This window comes from Heloderma suspectum, chromosome 4, assembly GCF_057233095.1.
Source record: "Heloderma suspectum isolate Gila_16-S chromosome 4, 16-S_ref, whole genome shotgun sequence".
In the NCBI taxonomy this organism is placed as follows: domain Eukaryota; kingdom Metazoa; phylum Chordata; class Lepidosauria; order Squamata; family Helodermatidae; genus Heloderma; species Heloderma suspectum.
Genome location: NC_139461.1, coordinates 197,601,038 through 197,623,685, shown reverse-complemented (window position 1 = coordinate 197,623,685; position 22,648 = coordinate 197,601,038). Strand labels below are relative to the sequence as shown.

Here is a 22,648-nt window from a genome sequence, read left to right as displayed (position 1 = left end):
TATGCACATGTATGTATTGGTTTTGGGGTTGTTGTTGTTTTTAGTGTTCATATACCTGTGTTTAAAGGTGGGGGTTTTTTTGTTCTTGAAAGAAATTGATACTTGTGGCTCTACACCCTTGCTGTGAAAATTCACGACTGCCATAGCACAAAGTTAAGAATTATAGACTATTGATGATATAGTAAAACACACTCCTCTGAATGAAACAATCACAGGCCCCTCCAGATTACAGGTTTACGCTATTTATGGTATCATTTTTAAAATTACAGTAATTTGTTTAATCAGTGGTTAGCTGCTTTCTGCCTGTTGTTAAAGTGCAATGCATTGTATGGATTGTGTGCTTTTTGGGTTTTGGGTGGGTTTTTTTTTGGTTTTTTTCAGTATCCTGGGCAATACTAGACAGTGACTTATTGACACTGTGTGAACTTTCATATTTCTCTTCATAACTCTAAAAACAAGAAAGGAAAAGAAACAAGTGGGAAATGAATACAAAAACTCCCCCCCCCCCTGAACAAGGTGACCCCAGAATCACTTCAAGGAAGATGATAATCTTACACTTACATCCTTTTATGGAAGTCAGTCCCATAGATTTCAGTGTAATGGCTACAGATCTGGCTGTGATGCTGCAGACATGCAAGTGAGGTTCATTTCCCATTGCAGGTGGGGAATGAACACTTTTGAGCAGTCATGGACCTCTGTCTGCTGGATCCAATGGTGGGCTGGTGTGCAGAATCACAGCCATCTTTCTGATAGGGATGGCGCAGGGACTTGGTTGGGGCTCGAAGCCCGGTGAGAAATTGCAAACCTGCCCCACGAATGCCAGTCAGCAGCCCCCAGCACCTGCCTGGCTTGCCGAACCCCCAGCACTTACCTGGCCCAAGTGAGCAGTGTGGGGAGAGCTGCTGGGCAGTTTGTGGGGTGCTCTGCAGCATCATGTAGGCATCCATTCCCTCATGGAGTGCCATTTGCCGCCAAACGGCTGCTCATTCTTTTCTGAAGTATCCCATTTACGGAAATGGGGGCTTAAAGGGGCAGCATCCGCGGCATTACAGACATACATTGAGTGGCTAATGGTGCTTGTTCAAGGAGCAGACGCCCATGCACGTGCCCAACTTGGCACGCACTGAGCTGGGCAGGTGCCGGGGCCTGTGCACTGGCATTCAGGAGGCCGAGCTGGTGATTTTTTGCTGGGCTTCAAGCCCCAGCTGGGCGCCCACGCCATCCCTAGATGGAATCCCAGATGGAGCAGGATGGGTGGTAGAAGTGTAAAATGTTGATTACGATTATATTAGAAAACAAGGGTTAGACATACAGAAGACTCTCAAACTGAAAGAGGCCTCACTATCTGTACCACAAAGGTCATTTAAAGGGCAGTACAGGTGTGGGCTCTGATCAGATCATCTAGCTTCTCTTCTCTCTGATTCTCTCCCTCAGAGGACTAACCGCCTTCTCCCAACTGCCAGTGAGGCCGTCCTCTCCTCACGTCCCTCAGGGATTCTGTTCAGGAGGAGGGGCCTCCCTTCGGAGAGACAGCTCTTTGGGGCCAGTTGTCAAGCTTGCCAGATAAAGTGGCTGTGAAATTAGATGCTGGGAGGAGCAGGAGCAGGGGGAAGCTGAGTGGACGATGGCTGGTCAAGCACAAAAATTGTTTCCACAAAGCCATGTGCAAAGCTCCACTTTGCACCTGTGGGCCTGAGAGTGAGAGTGATTGGGGCTGTCTTCCTTTTTTAGTAGCTTCTGTTTCTGCTGCTTGCATTTTACCAGAGCATGAATGAACACTTACAGATACTTTTTTAAAAAACAAACAAGGTTTTGATTAAGAATCAGGTGACAGATCCAGTGATGGACAGAAGTTTCTGTGATATGGGTTTCCCTTTTTCCCCCTCCCCTTTTCTTCCTCAAAGAATATTGATGCTGACAAAAAGGAGTCAAAGGTTTAATTTTGTGAATACCAGGATCTTCAATCAGTCGCACTCAATCTGACAAGGCCTTTCCATTTTTTTTTTAACGTGCATTGTACTTTATTTCCTGCCAAGACAGGAAAGCAATGCTGCTAAAGGTACTGACTATGAAATTACATGTATGAGCATATCTTAAAAGTGGGAATAAAACCGTCTTTCAATGAAGCAGAATAATGTGATAGTGACTCTCCATGCTTGGAAACTGCAAGATGCAATTTTACACTGCTTCGAGTACAAGTGTCATTTGAGCTGTCATGCAGAAATAGTTTTTTTTCCCCTCTCCTTGAAAATGGGGTTTTCCTCTCATACTTCAGGGCTGTGCAGCTGTCGCTCTCCGTTGCCATCAATACAGGGAACGGCGATTGTTCTTGGTGCAGGCGACACTGCATTCGACTGTGCAACATCGGCTTTGCGCTGCGGAGCTCGCCGTGTCTTTGTGGTCTTCAGAAAAGGATTTACGAATATACGGGCTGTCCCTGAGGAGGTAAACTGAAACCCTGCAAGTATTAATTGAAAATACCTTTGAGTATGAAATGCTGGTTTATGGACATTGTTGAAGGCCAATTTACACATGGCACCCAGGCTTCTGTAGCATCCCCTCAACTTGAAAACAAAACAGAAAACAATGAGAGAAAGTAGCCTTGGGAATTTGCCATCTTGAAATGGGGACTGGTGGTGGAAGCAGCTGCTTAACCCGTTACCCTCAGTCCATTTGTTCCACTCAAACTTTTCTTCCTTCAATTCTACTTTTCTTTTTGCAGTAAAATCTACTAGAATCTGTATCTCTTTCCCTGGGTGGAGAAAAACAGCTGGGGGGGGGGGAAATTTGGGTAGATTGATGGCTGGCAGGAAAAGACCTCAATACCTCACCCTGACTCATCTTTCCTTTGCTTTCAATTGCTGACTTCTTCACCTGGTTCTCTTTTAAAATGAGCAAGAGAGGAAAGTTGCACACAGTGCCTGTGCCATGCATCTTGGCCCTTATATCCTGCATTGTAGCCAGGGCTTTACCACACAGTCGACTGAGTGCTGGATCTGAAACAAGGCAGCTTCAGTGGGTTTTCTTTACATGGCAGAGGCAGAGTGTGCCACTTGATCATTTTTTCAGGCCACTTCTTTACTATCTTGTGCACTGTGTGGCAGCACTGTTGGTTTGGTGGGCTGTCTGACAGTCTTGGAGCCATGAGAAATGCCCAGTCTCAACCCCTCTAGAGCTGGCCTGGAAGACCAAAACTTATGGGTGTCATATAGGGATGGACAAATATGTCCGTTCGGGTTTCTCTCTGTTCCTCATTTTTCCAGTCTTATGTTCAGTTCATTCCAAACTTTGAGACTTTCTCCAGTCTGAAGTTAATTCAGTTCTTACCAGACTTTGAGAACTTTTCTTGAAATGTTTGCATGAACATTCCTAACCATTTTTGTGCACATTTCTCCTAACACATGCATTTGTGTATGCATTTTTGCCTAATATATACATTTTTGCAAGCATGTTTTCCTAATATAATGCACTTTTAATGTTATTTTCCCCAACATGCACATTTTTCTATGTATGTTTTGTTTGGAGAACTCTACTGCAAAATTCGGTGAAATGTAAATTTTGAAAGAGTTTCGGTTCGTATAGAGTTTGGAAGTCTGCAATTAGGTAATTTTGCCTTAAAATGTGAACTGAATAAATTTCTCTCCTGGTGCCAGACAAACTTATTATTTCATAGCATGCTCTTGTATACTGTGGGGAGGGTTTTCCATAGTCAGCAAACTTTCATGGAACTTAAAGTTATAGAACTGTGGAAATATTTTCCTTCAGGAAGGCATTAGGAAATAATAAAGTTGCCCCACACCTGGTGGTTTTTGCCGTTTCTTTGCTCATAATACTGCACTGGCCACTTGAAATCAAATATTGCTATCAGATGTTCACTGTGTTCTTAGGAACACATGAAACTACCTTTATACTGATTGAGACCATCCTGCCCTATTTTGCCAGTTCTGGCTGGCAGCTCTCTATTGTCTCAGCCAAGGTCCAAACCCTCCAACTCATTGTCCTTTAACTGGTTTTGTGAGGAATTGAACCCCAGGGAAGCATGGCCTTTACGAGTGAGCTTTGTACCCTAGACTCACTCTCTCTATATATATTTCTTTTAAATACATGACAACATTTGGCAGCTCACTTTACATGATTCCTAAGTATGAAGTTTCGCATCGAGATTGGTAAGAGCTATACTTACACATTCGAGTATTCTGGCTCTTTAGTTTTCCAAGAACGATACATGAACTACCCACTTGCGTCTCATGGACCATTCTAGTAAAGCTGCTCAAAGTCTTTCTTCAGTCCTCCATTTTGAAAGTATCCAACCTGATTTTCTCCTCCAGAACTAATATGCAGATCAGAATGCAGTTGTCCTTCAGATTTCACACCTCCACATTTTACTATGCAGTTCCAAGCTCAAAAAACATACCAACATGCATGAAAATGCATATTTAAGGATGGAATACATTTAGAAATGTCTGCTTTGAAACACAATAGTTTAGAAATGCTTGTTTTTTTTAGAAAATGTGTCATGGACTGCCCAGATAACTTTGGCTATTGGGTGGTATAGAAATGTAATAAATAAATACATAAAATATGTTCAAAAATGCGTATGTAAATACCGGCTTCTTTATAGATTTTTTTTTTAAAGCACAATTCGTAGATTAAACAGAACAGACTTGGGAATGAACACATGAGAAATTAACACAGACCAGAAATAGACTGATCCATGCTTTCTAAATGCACTCAAAGAGCTGCTTGGCACAAAGAGAGGGTTTTAGATAGATAGATAGATAGATAGATAGATAGATAGATAGATAGACTTTGCTGAGGAGATCCATATGGAACTGAGTGAGAAAAGTGCCCCAATATTTATGAACTAACATGTTTCACAACACCCCTCCCCCCCCATTAAAGTTTGCTGGAGTTGTGCTGGCCCACGATCCCAATTCATGTGTGGCCCTTTCCCTGAGTGTGGAAATATTGACCTTGAGATAAGGAATATCCATATTGACCTTGAGATAAGGAATATCCATATGTTGAGCCACTCTGATTTATTTCAACGAAGATGATCAGGGGACTGGAAGCAAAGCCCTATGAGGAGAGACTGAAAGAACTGGGCATGTTTAGCCTTGAGAAGAGAAGACTGAGGGGAGATAGGATAGCACTCTTCAAGTACCTGAAAGGCTGTCACAGAGAGGAAGACCAGGGTCTCTTCTCGATCATCCCAGAGTGCAGGACATGGAATCATGGGCTCAAGTTACAGGAAGTCGGATTCCGGCTGAACATCAGGAAAAACTTCCTGACTGTTAAAGCAATATGACAATGGAACTAATTACCTAGGGAGGTAGTGGGCTCTCCCACAATGGAGGCATTCAAGATGAAGCCGGACAGCCACTTGTCAGGGGTGCTTTATCTTGGATTCCTGCACTGAGCAGGGGCTGGGGGTTGAACTCAGTGATCTTATAGGCCCCTTCCAACACTATTCTATGATTCATTCATTCATTCATTCATTCATTCAAACATATATCCTGCCTCTCATCAGATGTGACTTCAGGGTGGGTCACAACAACATTCATTCATTCATTCGTTCGTTCGTTGGTTCATTCATTTCATTTCTATACTGCCCAACAGCCGAAGCCATCTGAGCAGTTCACAAAAATTAAAACCAAAGAGCACACAATAAAACAATACAAAATATATAAAACATTAAAACCACAGTAAACAATACAACCAGAATAGAATACATGAAGTAAAATTTAAAAATAGAAATGTACTATTATTATCAATCAACCAAAGTTACTTAACATAGAAAACAGACAGAGTTGAGAGGGAAGAGAATTCCACAATTGGGGTGCTACTGCTGAGAAGATCCTCCAGTGAGTTGTAGTTTTTTTAACCTCTGCCACTAATGGCATCCCCAAAATAGTGTCCCCAACTGACCTCAGAGCCTGGGAAGAATTATATGGGGAATGATGTTCTTTCAGGTAGCCAGGCCAAAGCAGTTTAGGGCTCTGTATGCTAGAACTTGAATTGTTCCCGGTGACTGAAAGGGAGCCAGTGCAACTTTGTATTATATTTACCGGCCGTGTCTAGTATGTCGCAATAAAAGGAACAACTTCTAGCTATCTACGAAGAGCAGGCAGAAATTATGTGCACCCATGTGAAAGAGTGAAAAACTTCAAAAATAAAATCTGTTGACTCCAGAAGGGATTGTTTTTTTAAAAAAATTACCAATAAATTTACAAACTAAAGCAGAAATTAATTTAGAATTAAAATTCCAGTGGCCAGCATGCATGCTTTGCACACACATTGAGCTGCTAATTGGCATCTTAGGGTAAAATCTTATGTATGTTGAGACAGAAAAAAAAGTCTTACAACTCCCAGCATTCCCTAGCCAGCACTGGCTGGGGAATGCTGGAAACTGTAGGACTTTTTCCTATCTAACCATACATTGGATTGTGCCTTTAATCATTTATTTTATTATGAAAGCTTTTTATTTCAGCTTTAATTATTACAATGTGGTGGGCTTGCTTTGTTGTAATTTATGTGCTATATACCATGGATTATTGCATAATTTACACTAATGAGACATTGAGTATGCCTCAGTCACAAAATATATGGGGAAATAGACCTCTCTCTTCAAGAATAGTTGTAGATTGTGGACACCTAAGAGTTACAGAAAGGGGACAGCACACAGAAGTGACCAGAAAGAAGAGTAATTTTTCATGATACATAGTTTATATTCTGGGTTTTTTTTGTCATAATATTAAAATTTAGGGAAGTGTTATTTTGAACAAATGAAATGCATGCAGTAATTTATTCAGTACAACTCTGATTATATTCCCCTAGTCCTTGTGTCTGTACTAGGATGAGTAGGGGGATTACTGGATTGTAAATTTTGTTTTCAACAACGTTTTTCTAAAATATTAACCAACTTACACTTCAGTTTTTAAATAAATATTACAGTAACTTCCTAGTCTATTGTGACTATATAAATCAGCCTTCCAACCTGATGCCCTCCAGAAGTTTCGGACTACAACTCCCAGCATTCCTTATCATTCGCCATGCTGGCTGAGGCTGATGGTATTTGAATTCTAGAACTTCTGGAGGGTACCAGGTTGAGCATGGCTAATATAAATGACATCACATTCAAAATGTGCGGAATAAGACTGAACACCATCTTTATGTATCTCACAGTCAAAACCACTGGGTCACTTGCCTGTTAAAACACCTTTGACCATAAGAGGTAGTAATGTTTTATCAACAGAAGTAAATACAAAAGGAATACAATGAAGCCTAATGTTCGCTTCTGTGGAAAGTTAAGTTCTGTCAAGAATGGGTTAATAGAGTAGGGGCCATGAGGCCCGCTGGGGTAGTCACCTATGCAGCAGCCACCTGGAGGTTGACTGTTTTTAGCAGTTTCTCAGCCTGCAGCTCAAGGCCACATTTGCTCCGCTAATTGGGAAAATGATAACAGCCATGCCTGGTGGGAAGATGCAACCTCTTTGGAGGGTGGAGTGGGGTGTCCCAGGCCTGGGTTTGGATTGGGTGCCTCGAATCTGCCTTGAGTTGCTAGGGATGAGCAATAAAAGGAGGGCTAGAGAAGGGGCGGGTGTCTCTTCTTCGCCCTGATGGTATGGTACTAGGGTGTGCCGTAGGTTGATGGCTATCCTAGGAGGCCCATACTTTGGTATGTATAGGATAGACTAGCTAGCTTTATCGTTTTGCTCTTGGGAGTGTGTGCCTTGGTGTTTAGCGTTTCTGGTTTTGCTTAGAGGGTTGTACCTTGCTTGTAATTTCCTGCACAACCTACCACCTCTCCCTATTCCTTCCTCTTTGTTCCTTTCCCCTAATAAATTTTTATCCAACTTCTGTTGGTGTGTCCTGAATAACTTCAGCGCTAAATACAGTGCCTATTGGCCTGGAAGGGAGCCACTGAGTTTATTTAGAGGAAGCTTATGGCCAAGTTTGGCCTGGTCTACCTTGCAGGGTTGTTGGGGTGAAACCAGCAATCCTTCACAAGTTCTAATTTAAATCCTATCCATTTTGCATAATCCTTTTGTTAGATGCCCATATCTAGATATTCAAGATGATTCCTTGAATCGTTTTTACTCCTATATTAGCACTGAAACAAATTGGACCAAACCAGCAAGTGAGGCATCTGATAACATGACTATAAGTTATATTCTTGGAGCTCTTTGAATTCGGATTCAATCCAAACTGCTAGTTACTGTTTAAGGAAGACGCAGGTGACAAAAAAATGGGGACATCATTTTGGTGATACTTCAGGAGGATTAAGAGAAAAAATAGCGGGGTTCAAAAGGTACTGTTGACAGTTGTGGCAGCAGTAGCACTTTTCCCATTGGTGGAATTTTATTGGACAAAAGTGTGTATATGGGGTGGGGGTGAAATTGGCCCACATCTTTTGCCTTTGACTTCTGCCTCCCTTTTTGTGACAGTGGCAGCTTCGATCACAATGGCTGTCAGCTGACGTTCCCCTCTGACTCCCCTTTGGAATGCCATTGCATAGCATCTTGGCCCAGGAGGAATGCTGCTGCCATCGTCGTGGACAGTGGGGGCAGCACCAAATTTCAGCCAAATGCTCTTATCGGAGATCTTTTTGCACAGCCTTACCAGATTCGGCCTTTCACCAGTAGGTCAAAAGTACATTCTAAACTTTCCCCATCATCTTTTGGGTAATTCCTAGACCTGCTACAAAATGCCTTTTCCCAATTTGTCCCCCCTCCCCCTGGCACCTAATTTGTAGTGGACAATTCAAGGAAGGGAATTTTATCAATTTTTGTGGGTAGGAGCAACAGAATCAAATTGACTCAGGGGGAAGGAGGGCTGCGCTTTGTCTCTTTCTTTACTTTGCTTATGTCATCTTCTTTCCTCCCTATTCCACCCTTACTTTTCCATGCGGGGGGGGGGGGGGGGTTGAGTGATGGAACTAGCTGATTGGGCAGCTGCTGGGAAAGGCTGTGACAGCTATTGTGGTGTCCAGCTGGCTGGCAGCCACAATTTCCTTGTCCCCAAAGATCCTCTATTCAGGTTTTTTTTTTGGTGGGGGGAGGAAGTGGCGGCTACACAGCCACCACAACTATAGCTATTAGCTGGCCAGCTGGCTAAGTACATCACTTGCTCCTCATGGATAACAAAGGGAAGAATAGGAAGAAAGGAAGACAACACTCATCACTCTACATGTCAGGGTGGAAACTGAGCCCATAGAGCTCCAGAGCAGTTCTGATTCTGAGGAAGAGCAACCTGTGGGAAAGGAGCTCACTCATCGCTCACAGGCACAGTGGCAGGGAGAGATTCCTCCGGCCTGCATTCCTGAGAAAGATAGTGACCCTGGCAGCGAGAGAGCGTGGGATGGGGCCTTGCTGGATGCTCGGCGCAGATGTAGGGAGCGGCGCCAGATAGAGGGCACCGAGAGGAGGCGCTCTGCTTCCCTGGTGCTAAAACAACGGTCGCATCCCAAGGACCCAAGGGTAAGAGGGAGGACCTCTCCATAGCCCATAAGTTCAGAGTCTTCCCACCGTCCTCCTTCAAACGGGGACCAACTGCCTTACCAGAGCTTAGGCTACTCTGCTAACTACCCCAGTGCAGTTCCTTGCTTAGTCGCTGGTGATTAGCATCTGAAAGAGTCATTAAGTTGTAAAAGAAATAAAGCCTTGGAAAGAATCCTTTTCATCTGTGTTTTGAGTTGGCTATTGGAGGGGACTGTAAGAGGCAGCTAGGCGCTCCTGACACTACATAAATAAGCTTAAGAAAGAGACAACACATAGTCTTCCCTCCCCCTGAACCAATTCAGTTATTTTTGTCCACAACCCCAAAATCACACCCTCGCTTTGGAGGGCCAGGTTTACTCGCTGCCTCCCTCCCCACATTTGTAACTGGGCAACAGCCATAGTTAATCAGCTGATAAAAGAGTCTCTTTCTATGTTGATATTCACATAATCAGTAGGTTTCACATCTATCCATGAAATATTTAAATGGTGAATTCATTCCTGGCCAATAAACATACTCTCTAGCCCTCCTAAGGCAGTTGCTGATGCCCTGGTGTGATGCATGATTTTGTATGACCTTCTTATCTTAAGGCAGGGGAAGCAACTATGCTTGGTTCTTGAAATACAACCCCATTCTGTACACCAAACTCAGTGTTAATTTGTTTGGACATAAGATTCTGCTCCAGATGGTACCTCATGCATATCTTCATATCACCCTTTAAAAATTGCTTCTTTGGATGCCTGAACTGCATATCTTTAGTTTTCTTTAATTTCCTTGAACTTTTCTGGATTCAATGTCTGGATCCTCTTCTTTAGATTTACTGTTGCTCTATATATACTTTGCTAAGGGTGTCTTATACTTAATGAACTTGTGCAGTGTTCAATCATAGTGCTATGGGAGCATTTATCATGCACCATAATTGCTTTACACTCAGAAATGAAATGTTCTTTTGTGTTGACTCAAGGGATTTTTGGTCTGCTAACACTATGATTGCATGCCCATACAAATATTGATGGAAATGTTCCGGTCCTAAAACCACTGCCAGGACTACTTTCCCTCTGTACATATACCCCTATGCAGCTCCCCATAAGGCTTTCTCTGCATAAACAGCTGGGCAGTCCTGCAGAATGGCTGAACTTAGACCTTTCTTGGATGCATCACAATGGAGTGTTAGTGCCTACTCTGGCTGAGAATACTATTAAACTGGGGATAGAGCTAAAGGTTTCTGATATGTCTTCTTCTTCACCATTCCTATTTAAAGTCCAGTCTGCTAAGTTGTCTCATTGGTTCCACAACTGTAGCCAAATGAATACAGAACTTGGCCAGAAAATGAATCACACTGATAATGTATTTCACCCTTTCATGTTTACTGGACTTGCCAGTGCCACCTCCCTAATTGCCTTGATCTTACAAGCGTCTGCTTTCAGACTTTTTGCTCTTAGTATATACCCAATATTTGTTACATCTCACTGTTTCACTCACATTTTTTCTGAGTTCAGTTTATATTCAGTTCAATTTTACTGTGTTGACAACCAGTCATTTGCAAAAACAGTGAACCAGTCCATAAAGCTAAAACATATACAACTAAAATACAACCAGTGGTTACAGCCCTTAAAATGTAACATTTAAAACATAAGCACCTTTTCCCTTGATGTTTCCAACCTCTTCTTCAGGGTGGGAAAATATATTTGAGTCTCAAGTAATCGTATTTAGCACACTCTAGCAGATGATAGATTTTCTCTCTCTTTTTCTCGTTTTACACACACACACACACACACACACACACCTGCCTTTGTCTCAGCATTGCTGTAGAAAGGCTTGTGAGTTCCTGTCATGGTCCACTTCTGAATCATCATATCCCTTGCCAACTATGAAGATTTCGTCTTCTATTATTTTCACTCCAGTGCTTGGATTATGCTTCTTTGAAAGACCTCTGCAGCTGGATTAATCCCCATTGGCATTCAAAGCCATTGAAAGCGACCAAATGGTGTAGCGAAGGTAGTGAGCATCCTGGAGCCTGACTTTGGTTCTCCCTGCCAAAATTCATTCTGATCATCATAGATTGTAAAATTCTGGCAATTTATCATTAATCGTGGAGAATAGCATCCACTCAATGGCTTTGGTTCCAAGCAACTGTGCAGTTTGCCTCATGATTTCTGTCTGGCTAGTTTCTGCTGGTGCTGTGATGTCTCTACTCTGTACCTCTTGAAACTGCCCTTGCACTGGATTGTGTTGTACATCTGGGAAGTTTTATTGTGTGTGTGTGTCCTTCTGGGTCTTCCTCTAGTCATAGCTGGCCTTTCAGGCATCTGCCATTCCAGAAATCATCCACATATGATTCAAAACCCCTTTCCATTGTCCCAGGGACCAGCACTCCTCACATCTTGCATTGGAAGCTAAGAAATCCTGATGCTGCTCCTTGATCAGATTCTGGCCTATATGGCAGTGCTCCCCAGCAAGGGTCTGTGGTTCCTTTCTGTCATAAATACCAATGTCAGTAGGCCCCCCTTCTCATGTTTCAGGGTTAGTTATTCCAAGTTTGCATCGTCTTACTGACTGTGTTGTGCTGCCTGTCAGTGTACATAATTAATGCACATCTGCTCTGTTGGATGGCCATGCTGGGATTCAGGTCACTTTGTGGGATCACAGTGCAAGAGGTTCCATTCCCTATCTGGATTTGTTGCCATGCCCTTGTTGTTGCTTAGATTGCAGCTGTTTTGATGCTGTGTTTGCTCTGTGATCCAGCAACCTGAACCTCCCATTTGTGGTGGAGAGACAGGGGGTGGGGAGAGAGAGGGAGGGAGATGATTCTATCATTACAGTCTGATGTGCCATCTCATTTCTGTACAAGTTTACTAGTCTCTTTGGGATACTTTCTTTTGCATTTGCACATATTATTGAAGTGGTTCTGTTCGCCATGTTCCCTGCAGCACTGCCTCAGTGCCAGACACTTCCCCTTAACTCTCTCTTAGGCTTTCCCCTCACAGTAAATGTATCTCAAGAATGGGCATAGAGGGCTGTGTAGCTGACTGTTTTCTTCAGCTGTTGCTTCACTGGATGTTATTTCAGGAAAGGCAGTTTCTGCTAGAGCTTTCTGCCTTTCTCATGAAGCTTCTGTTGCATGCCCCATGTCTAGGGATCAGTTTAGTGTGAGGTCATATTCCAGGGCCGGTGCAGTTACCACAAATTCCCCTGTCCCTAATAAAATAATCTTTTCAGACCCTAAAATTGCACTTTGCTGCTAGCATGTACAAGGGAGTTGAATCACAGGAAATACATTTCCCTTCAGACTGCTTTCTGGTAAAATCAACCTGTCTCTATGAACAGTTTTGTTTTCTTAGGATAGTTGTCTAGCACTTGCAAGGCTGCTGTAAAGATAGAATCTGTGCTCAACTTCAGAGTGGTGTGCACACCTCTGCTCTCCTCAGAAGGATCAAACAAAGCTTAACTGCCCTGTTATTGTCTTCTTGTATGGGTGGCTCCATATATAACTTGAATGCTTCCTTCCACTTCCATGGGCAGCTTCATATATAGCTTGAACTTTTCCTTCCACCAGCTCCATCACTGAGCTCAGTTGACATCTGAAAAATTTTAGAGGAACAGGAGACTTCAGATTACGTTCCATTGCGTAGGCTTGTAACTGCGATGTTTTTAAGACATCAGAGTTCATCCACTGCCACCATGTGTAAGTTTTATAGAGACAGGTTCACCAAATGTTAGGTGAATGCCAAAAGCTTTATTAAACTGAGAGCTGCGTCCAGAATGAGGCTAGGAGATTCTCCAGAGAAACAGTTCCCAATCTCCCCAAGGGGGACCTGTTCCCAGTTCCATAATTTGTACAGACAGTATGTTTGTCTGTGAAGACACTGGTCTCTGGTTTGCCAAACCCTTGCCTGTTGTTCTCCTTCATCCCCCTTAATCATTGAGGAGTGGTTCACAATACAGCTGTAGAACAGGGGCTTGCAGAATCTACTTTGTTGGGTTGTTTATTTTTACTAGAACCCTAAGATCCACTAACCGGAGCCTGCTGCAAAAGATATACACTTCAAACTAAAGAATTTTGTTCCTCTGAATTTGTTTTGAGTACCAGAACTGAACAGAGGTCCTTCCATGCAAAAATCCATTCCTGGTTACCCCAAGCTTTCTTCATTGCAGCAGTATAATTAGGAGTAGGGATGTCACGAATGTCCAACAGCGGGGTGGAGTCTGATAGACTGACCCCCCACTCGGCACCTGGACGGTGCTCACCGAGCCGCAGGACACTTGCAGACATGCTTGCTGAACGCCGCGCAGTCCAGGAGCACCCTGCAGCCACCCGCTCCTTGCTGCAAGCCACCTCTAATGTTGCGGAAATGGCCCTATACAGCCACGATTTTGCACAACATTAAATATATAGAAACTACAAAGCCCTGACCTTGTGTAAAAATGATGGCTTGCAGCAAGGACTGCTTGCCGAGTCCTCCAGGGCTCGTGCAGCCCGACAAGTGGGGGCAGGCAGCAGCGGCAGCAACTGAGCGAGTGCCCACGCTCAGCAGGCATGGGCGTGTCTGTTCATCTCTACTTAGGGGGGAGTCATCTGGTCGTTGCCATTGTTAAACAATTAGGAGTCAGAAATCCTTGCCAATCTATTGCAAATCACCCAGAGATCTACCAGTAGATCCATCTCTGACTTCTGCCCACCCCTGCAGAAATGAGAGAAAGTGTGAAATAGTGAATGCACGCTTGCCGTTCTCACTAAATTGGGCTCAATAACGTTGAATTAATATTTCCGTGGAAATCAACGACATTAAGAACAGCCATCTGACCAATGGGAATTATGACCTTTGGGAACTATTTGCCTCCTGTACATGTAATGTATGTCAAATGGAAATAAATTAATAAAACTAGTGATCAAACATATTTCAAAAGGCAAAGAGAGAATGGCTGAACCCAGGACTTCAGGATTAGTTTACCAGAATTGGTATGTCTTTGTGCATTTAAAATATTTGTGGATTTGATAACTGGGCATCACAGCAAGTAGCTCACAATGGAATATGTGTAGGTCTAGCTACCATTCCCAGCACAGATTGGGTACTCACCTCTCATTTTGGAATGGTAATGTAAAGGACTGTCACAAAAACAAAGCTGTTTTAGTTTATGACTTAAAATCAAGAGGTCACCTAACTAGGGATGTACGGACTGTGTAAAGTCTGCTCCACCTGTGTTTCATGGATTGCCGGGTGCCCTTTGTTCCGTTGTCCATCCACAGATGGATGCAGATGATTTTTTTTTCATCATGCAGAAAAATTCTCAAATAATTACATAAGTATTTACATAAGTATTTACCCCAGTATGCAACATTTAGTGTATTGTCCCCTATTCCATTCTATGTTTCCTCAGCAGAAACGTATGTATTTTTCTACGGATTTATATGCATAAATTTCGGGAAAGTTAAAAAAAACATCCAAAAGTCCACGGACTCTGCGCAGCCTGAGGGGGTTGTTCTGGAGCGGATTCCACAGTTCGGATTCTTAGAAATCTGAGTGCACTTTAGTCCATCTCAAATTTCTCCAGCATCCCTACACCTAACAGATGCTGCTAATTAAAAGTAATGCAATTCCAGAAGATGTGTGTGGCCGGTAAGATGGTGAAAAGACAATTTGAGCCTGATTTTTTTTAAAGTGTATTAAGGAAATTACCACTTCCCTGTTCAAATGTATATCTTACCTGTTAGTACCAGAAACTGTAGAACAAGCCACAAGAATAGATTATATCCCTATTCGAATAGGGATATAGAAATTAAAACCCTTTCAGAAACTATATATATATATATATATATATATATTAACAAAAATCCTTTCCACCCCTCTTCCAGATGGAACTTGCAAAGGAAGAAAAGTGTGAATTTCTGCCTTTCCTTTCACCTCGGAAGGTTGTTGTCAAAGGAGGAAAAATTGTTGCAATAGAATTTGTTCGGACTGAGCAAGATGAAGATGGAAACTGGAATGAAGACCACGATCAGGTTGTCCGTCTGAAGGCAGATGTGGTGATCAGTGCCTTTGGTTCAGTCCTAAGTGATCCTAAAGGTACTTCTCATTAAAAGCAGACACAATCCAGCCAAAGTTGAGCACTTTTTAGTCCCATTAGGGATGTATGAGAATTTTATTTTTGTGTGCAAAACATGTGCGTATGCCCTGTTCACAACTTCAGATGCAAGCGCAAGCATGAGCGCATGTCCGTCGAAAATTTGTAAATTGCCGAACCTGTGCTCACATTCTATTTGTGCAAATTTTCTAAGTGTATGCAAATCTCCGCAAATTTCCCCTGTAGACTAAATCAGCCCCGGATGAAATTTAGGAAATTTGCATAGATTTAGGAAATTTGCATGAATTTAGGACATTGTATTTTTCCTTCCTACTCATCTTTAGAGCAAAGCTGGATGAGACAGGAAGAAAGATGAACAATCTGTGTCTTCTACGCAAGAATATGACACATGGAATCCAACATTCCCAAACTTGGTGCTATCCAGAAGTGTTAGACTACAACTCCTACCATTTCCTGGCTGGGAGATGCTGGGAGTTGTCCAACACATCTGGATGGTACCAAGTTTGGGAAGGCTGGATTCCATGTGTCATGGATTCCATGTGTCATGTTCTTGTGTAGAAGACCCAGATTGTTAATCCTTTTTTCCTGTCTCATCCAGCTTTGCTATAAAGCTGGGTAGGAAGGAAAAACACAATTTCTCCTTCCATTTTTGGTAGACCCAGGCAGCTTAATTTTAGAGTGGATACCTCTCTCCATCACCTCTTGAACTGTAGTGGCTCAAAACTATACTCACATTGTCACAACTACTGTAAGCCCTTTAGATTATACAGCTGCTGCGAATACCCCGGTGAATTATGTTAGCTGTTCACTCAGTGGATACAAAGATCGGGCAAGGACATTTCTAGGTCAGGAGGTTGACACAAGGGATGGGACAAAACAAGCACAGGTAAATGTGCATGGAAGTAAACTTTTTTACTAAAACATGAATTTGTGTAGGTAAATAAAACAGTAGCTGTCAGGAACATAGGGTGGCCACTTACAAAGAGGAAAAGAGGTAATGTATCATCAAAATAGAAGACAAAAGAGGACAGAGTTTGCATAAAATTGGCATATGCTAATAATTACTTTTGAATAATTGCTATTGTTTAAATAGAAATACAAAACATCTAACCACAGGGTGGAAAATGGTGATCAGGCATCCTGTGTGTCTTGCTCAGTCTGTGGGTGGGTGAGTGAAGGCCACCGCTTTCCTTTCTTGTGGTTCTTCATCTTTAAACTGGATTTGGACTCGGTAGTCCTTCAGATAGAGGACTTCTTCAAATGAAGCACTGTCCCCTGAGAGGCCTTCAAATGGAGAGCTGTCCTCTGTAAAGTAGGACACCTGGCCACCCTACAGGAACAGCCGGGGAAATGAGCTCTGCCGCCAGCAGAGAGAGGGAAGCTCCACTTCTATCCAAATGGGAATAAATAGGAGTAATCCTGAATGGGGTTCCCATGCGTAGCCTTCCATTCCACTGGGGTGGGGTCGGGGGAATGAAAATGGAACTGAACAAATTGCCTCTCGTGTGGTTCAAATTTTCATTCATTGCAAAATTAATGCACACTCATAAATGCTGGACTAGATGGAACTCTGGTGTGGTAGAGCAGGGCTCTGTCCCATACACACCCCAATATCTTTTCTTATGCTGTTCTACCCTCCCCCATATTTTGTTTCATAACGAATTTGATTTATCTGTTGCTGCTGCTCTGGATGAAAACGAAACAAGCAACAACATTTGAATCAGTAATGAAGTCCTGATTGCTGAAGTTAACTTTAATTAGATCTTATAAGAGTGTGTTTGAAAAGCTTGGCTACTATACAGCAGCCTGAATATAGATTCACCAAATCACACTGGTAGTATCTATAGTCTCATCTGGCAGTAATGCAATATCAATCAGTTTAGTGGTCTTATTCTCTTTATCCTCTTTTATTGTAGCCCTGGGGTGAACACAGCAACTAATACTGAATCCAGCAGCATCATTAAATATCAGCTTTCATTAACGTATGTGTATATATAGGAAAAGAGAGTGAGAGAGAGATTGTGAGTTGTTGCAGAGGATGAAGTTGATGTTTTGGCTAACCTTAATACAGAAATGTTGATAAGGAGAGAGGAGACCGTGGTGATGTCGGGATGGTCATAGGACTAGACATTTGGGCCTTCTCAACAGAACTGGACCTCTGAGGCTGAGCTATACCAGGGCGATGATTACAGCCAAGTGAACTCGCATCCTAGGGGAAAGTTGTGTTGTGCAGTGTTGGAGCTGTTTTCTAGGAGGCAAGTTGGCCTAAGATGTTCTGCTGACATTTTGCTATGGCAGAGAAAGTTGCACCTGCTGGAAATATTCAGGGGTGCTATTTCTAGCTTTAGTACCAGCAAGGGAGATGTATGGCAACGTTCAGTGGTTTCCTCTTGAATCTATTCATGACTAAACCACCACCACCAAGTATTATAAGAGAATTTATTGTGTGGTTCTTTTTATATAACGTGTAAGATACAGAGATACCAGAGGGATAACCACATCTGGTATCAAACATCCTAAGAAGGATCCCACCGCCCCTTGCAATACCCCTCAAAATGGTGTCTCTGAAATCTTGCCCTTCATACCTGTAGTGCAGGATTTTATTTACCTGTTTCACTGTACTGGATCTCTTTTCAGACTGGTCTCAGCAGCCCCAACAGGAAATGTATCCGTCGTAGGCGATGATTGTGATGATAAATATTTATTTGTTAGCACAGCAGCTTTTCAAAAATGAATTATTTAAAGTGGCTTTAACAAAAATAAATAAATAAAGTCAGAAGAAACAGTAAAATTCACAGTACAAATAGTCTGCCTCCCTTGTCCATACTTCTTTCTGGGTTTCAGGAAGTCATCCCCCTCTGCTCTCTGCATTTCAGTTTCCTGTTGATTGCCATGGGGAATACATTTGTTCCAAAAGGGCTGTTCATTGCTTTGGCAAGAGTACCCATTTATATAACACAAAAAGCTGCCTTCTGCAGAGTCTGACCACTAGGCTATCCATCTAGCTCAGTACTGTTTGCACTGACTGGCACTGGGTCTCTAGGGTTTCAGACTGGAGTCTTTCCCAGCCTTTGTGGAGATGTCAGGTATAGAACTTGGAGCCTTTTGCATGCAAAGCATGTACTAGCTATGGCCCCTCCCCAAAGTCCAAATGGACTAAAGAAAAGCAGCATAAGAAAGTTGGTGACTTTGGGCCCTTTCTTTGCAGGAGGATGTCAATCCCCAGCCTCAGTTGACTGTGCTGTAGCTCTTTGCCGGACTGTCCTTTCTTTTTGAAACTTGCCCTTAAGGCAGTCCTGGTATGGGAGAGAAGTTGCCCAGGTTTTCTCATGTTGATGTGGTTTGCTTCTTCAGCTTGGAATATCTTCCTGGTCTCTTCTTATGTTTGGGCCTTGGCAGCTAAGCAAGGCAGACAAAATAATTTCCCTTTCTTTTGCTGTTGTGCTTTAATCTATTATGATATTATGCCCAAACTCTCCTTCTTTTTGTGTCATTCAGAACTCCAGATGCATCCTGTATGTAGGCACTGTCATGCCATCCTCTTGGCCTTGTCTCTCTGATGAAGGATCCAGTAGCAATGTTACCTTTCTAGCTGAGAAATATTGTGCTATGCCATTGCAGTAGTTGGGGCCTAACTACATGTGACGATAAATGTGTTGCTTGCAGCAAAGTCAGGTGTTTTTAAAAATTAAATAAATAAAACCAAGTGGAGGGCTCTGATCTGGATTGAGACCACACCATTTGGGGAGGAGATATTTAGCCCTTCCCTCCCTCAATGTGATTCTGAGAAACAGTACACATAGACGCATGCGCACACACACAGTCGCGCGCACTCACACACACGCACACACACACACACACACACACACACAGAGCACTGCAAATAGCAGTGGGGGGAAAGCTTCCATTGGTGAAAAAAAAAAGTTTCCAAAAAGCTCCCTTTGGTCCCTCCCCATGCTTAATTTTCAGCGTTTTTTTAAAAAACTGGTGTCTCTGCAAGCGATGCATTTAACAGAGTTATCAGCAATATTATGTGTTGCCATATGCCCATGCTTTCCTTCCTTTGAAATGACTCAAACGATAAGAGGTAAAAAAAAAAACCAACCCACACACATGATACTAAAACCCTTATGTATGTAATATCTTTTATGATAAACTCCAATTAGAAATTATGGAAGCTGCATAATTTTAATTGGAATTATTTTAAAATGGAATAAGACAGAGAGAAGTTACTTAAAAAAGCTATTTTAAGTCCAGCATCCTGTTGCTGAGTGTTGACTCAGACAGCTGCTGTGAAGCACAACGTGATCATTCTGTAATTATTTTTTTTCCTTTCCCCACTAGCTGCACAAGAATAGGTTTACCTCCCTTGTGAATAGCTGCACTCAGAGTTTCTGCTTATCATTATTTGCCAGGTTTCTCTAGGAGCTGATATCACATATGCTCTTACTAAGAGACCATTGATAAATCTTAAGTTTGGCACCAGACCTGAGCCCAGAATACTATATTTTATTTTCATATTTGCTACAGTAAAGAACCAAATAGAGAAAATAGATATTTCCAATGTTTGTTTTTAGCATACAGAAATACATAGCTTGAGGGGCTAATAACCAAGCAAACATAAATATCTTGGATGTTATTGGATGATGAGTGGACCCTGATGATAGAAGCTCCCCCCCCCCCTCTCTCTCTATATATATATCCCTGAATATACAGAAGCTGTTTCGGTAGAGAAGTATGGGGCTCTTCTCAGGTAGAACATAAGAAGAGCTGTGCTGAATCAGACCAAAGCCTGGAACAAAGCTAGACAAGCATTCTGTTTGCCCAGTAGCCAACTAGATGCCCATGCGAAGCCCGCAAGAAGACATGACTGCAATAGCACCCTCCCTAGGGATGTACGAAAGTCACTTACCTTTTTGCGGATTGCGTTCGTGGGGGGGGGAGGTGCTCCGTCCCTCCCCCGGAATCCTTGACGTGGGGGGAGGCAATCCAGTCCTCCCCCCCCAGAATCCTCAACAGCCGGCTGTGCTCCACGGCGGCTCCACGGAGCAGCCGGCCAGGCCAGGGCCGTCCGCAGCCAGATTTCCGGCCGTGGACTGGCTGGTGCAGACTCAAATGGCGGCCGCCGTAGCGGCCGCCATTTGCATCCAACCAGGGGGCCGTGATAGGCTACGTAAGTCTTTATGTAGCCTATCACGTCTGAGTAAAAAAAAAGGCGTACACAAATGGTGGCGGCTATGGTGGCCGCCATTTGCGTTCCTTATTTTTCACCGTTTTAGTCTATGTAAATATTTACGTAGACTATTACGGCGAAAAAAAAGGGGAGCGCAAATAGCATAGTGGGCGCTATTTGCGTTCCTTTTTTATTCGCCGTTTTAGCCTACATAAATATTTACGTAGGCTAAAATGGTGAATAAAAAAGGAATGCAAATAGTGCCCACTACGCTATTTGCGTTCCCCCTTTTTTTTGCCATAACAGTCTACATAAATATTTACGTAGACTAAAACGGTGAAAAATAAGGAACGCAAATGTCGGCCGCCATAGCCACTGCCATTTGAGTATGCCGTTTTTGTTTTTGTTTTAATTGGCTTGCCGTGATAGGCTACGTAAAGATTTACATAGCCTATCAAGGCGAAGACCAGAATGCAAATGGCGGCTGCGGCAGCCGGTCGAAAGACCAGCTGCCGCCGCTGCTGCATCTGCCGCCATCCGGAACATCCGCCCCAGGTAAGTCTCGTCCTGGGGGGAATCTGCGAGGGGGCGGGGGGGGGTGGCAGGCCATTACGCCACAGATTTCGGGGGGCCGAATGCCAGTGCATTCGGCCTCACTGAAATCCATGGTGGAATTCTCCGCCATCCCTAACCCTCCCTCTCATGTCCCCTTGGAACTGCTATATAGAAGCATACTGCCTGTGATACTGTAGGTAATAAATAGTCATCATGACTAGTACCCATTGATAGCCTTATCCTCCATGAATTTGGCTAATCTCCTTTTAAAGATATCCAGGTTGGAGGCCATGACAACATCTCATGGTAGTTATGCACTGTGTGAAGAAGTCCTTCCTTTTGTCTGTCCTGAATCTCCCACCATTCAGCTTCATGGGATGAACCTGGGTTCTAGCATTATGAGAGAGAAGTTTTTCTCCCTATTTCTCCACACCATACATAATTTTATAGAGCTCAGTCATGTTCCCCTTTACTCGCTTTTTTTCTAAGCTAAAATATCTGAAGTATTTTCAAGGAAGGCATTTGATACAAAGTCTATTGCAGTGTGTTAATATTTCAAGAATTTCAAATGGAATTTCAAGTTCAACATTTCATACAATTCCTTCTTTTGAGGGGCAGTCAATTTTTTGTTGGAAGTTTTGGTAGGAAAAGTGGCACAGCTGAAAAGGATCAAACCATGCAATACAATCAGTCCTGATCCAGATCACCCCACCATACCATTGCTATTCTATGAAAAACAGGCCTTGGAGAGATGACCGCCTGTCATCTACTCAGGGTCTTAGACAAAGGAGCCATAAAGGAGCAGGAAATCAATTCATGGTGACCAGAGCTCCACCTAGGCACACTACGTCAAGGAAGACATTTTCTCTTGGGCACAAGAACAATTTTCTTTTTGAACCTCCTGACTTTTTAATATCACCTTTGAATAGACAGGAACAGTAGCACATGGAGAGGGTGGAACCAGCCCACTTCTGGACATGAGCCAATCCTTGTCAGCCACAGCAAGTGTGTACCAGCCTATAAGAGACAACTGTTCAGAACGGAACTTGGATTAAGTAATCTGAAGTGCTGGTCCATTAGAACTACTCACACACGTCCCACAACATGTTCTGACTACCATGATGCCATACCTTCCTTTAAGCATTCACAGGTCATTCACATTTATTAATATAACTTATCCAACAAGATGAAGATGGAGGGAGCAGTTGGTAGATATCTACTTTTAGTTCACAAAAGAAAATTTCATATCCATGCACATACATCCAAGTGGATCCTAATGAGGTTTTAGGCCTCATTGAAGTGGATATGTGCTCTACTTTACAGGGAGCGGTCCTCTAT

General features: G+C 42.9%; 1 protein-coding gene across 8 annotated transcripts in view; it reads left to right on the top strand.

The window, feature by feature from the left end:
- Positions 1–22,648, top strand: part of DPYD (dihydropyrimidine dehydrogenase) — a 761,638-nt gene that overhangs the window by 350,348 nt on the left and 388,642 nt on the right. For all 8 annotated transcript variants that reach the window (XM_084851877.1, XM_084851875.1, XM_084851880.1 and 5 more), the window contains 2 exons: positions 2,276–2,445; positions 15,353–15,563. In XM_084851877.1, the coding sequence (XP_084708003.1) occupies positions 2,276–2,445; positions 15,353–15,563 (381 nt within the window). The remainder of the gene's footprint in view (positions 1–2,275; positions 2,446–15,352; positions 15,564–22,648) is intronic.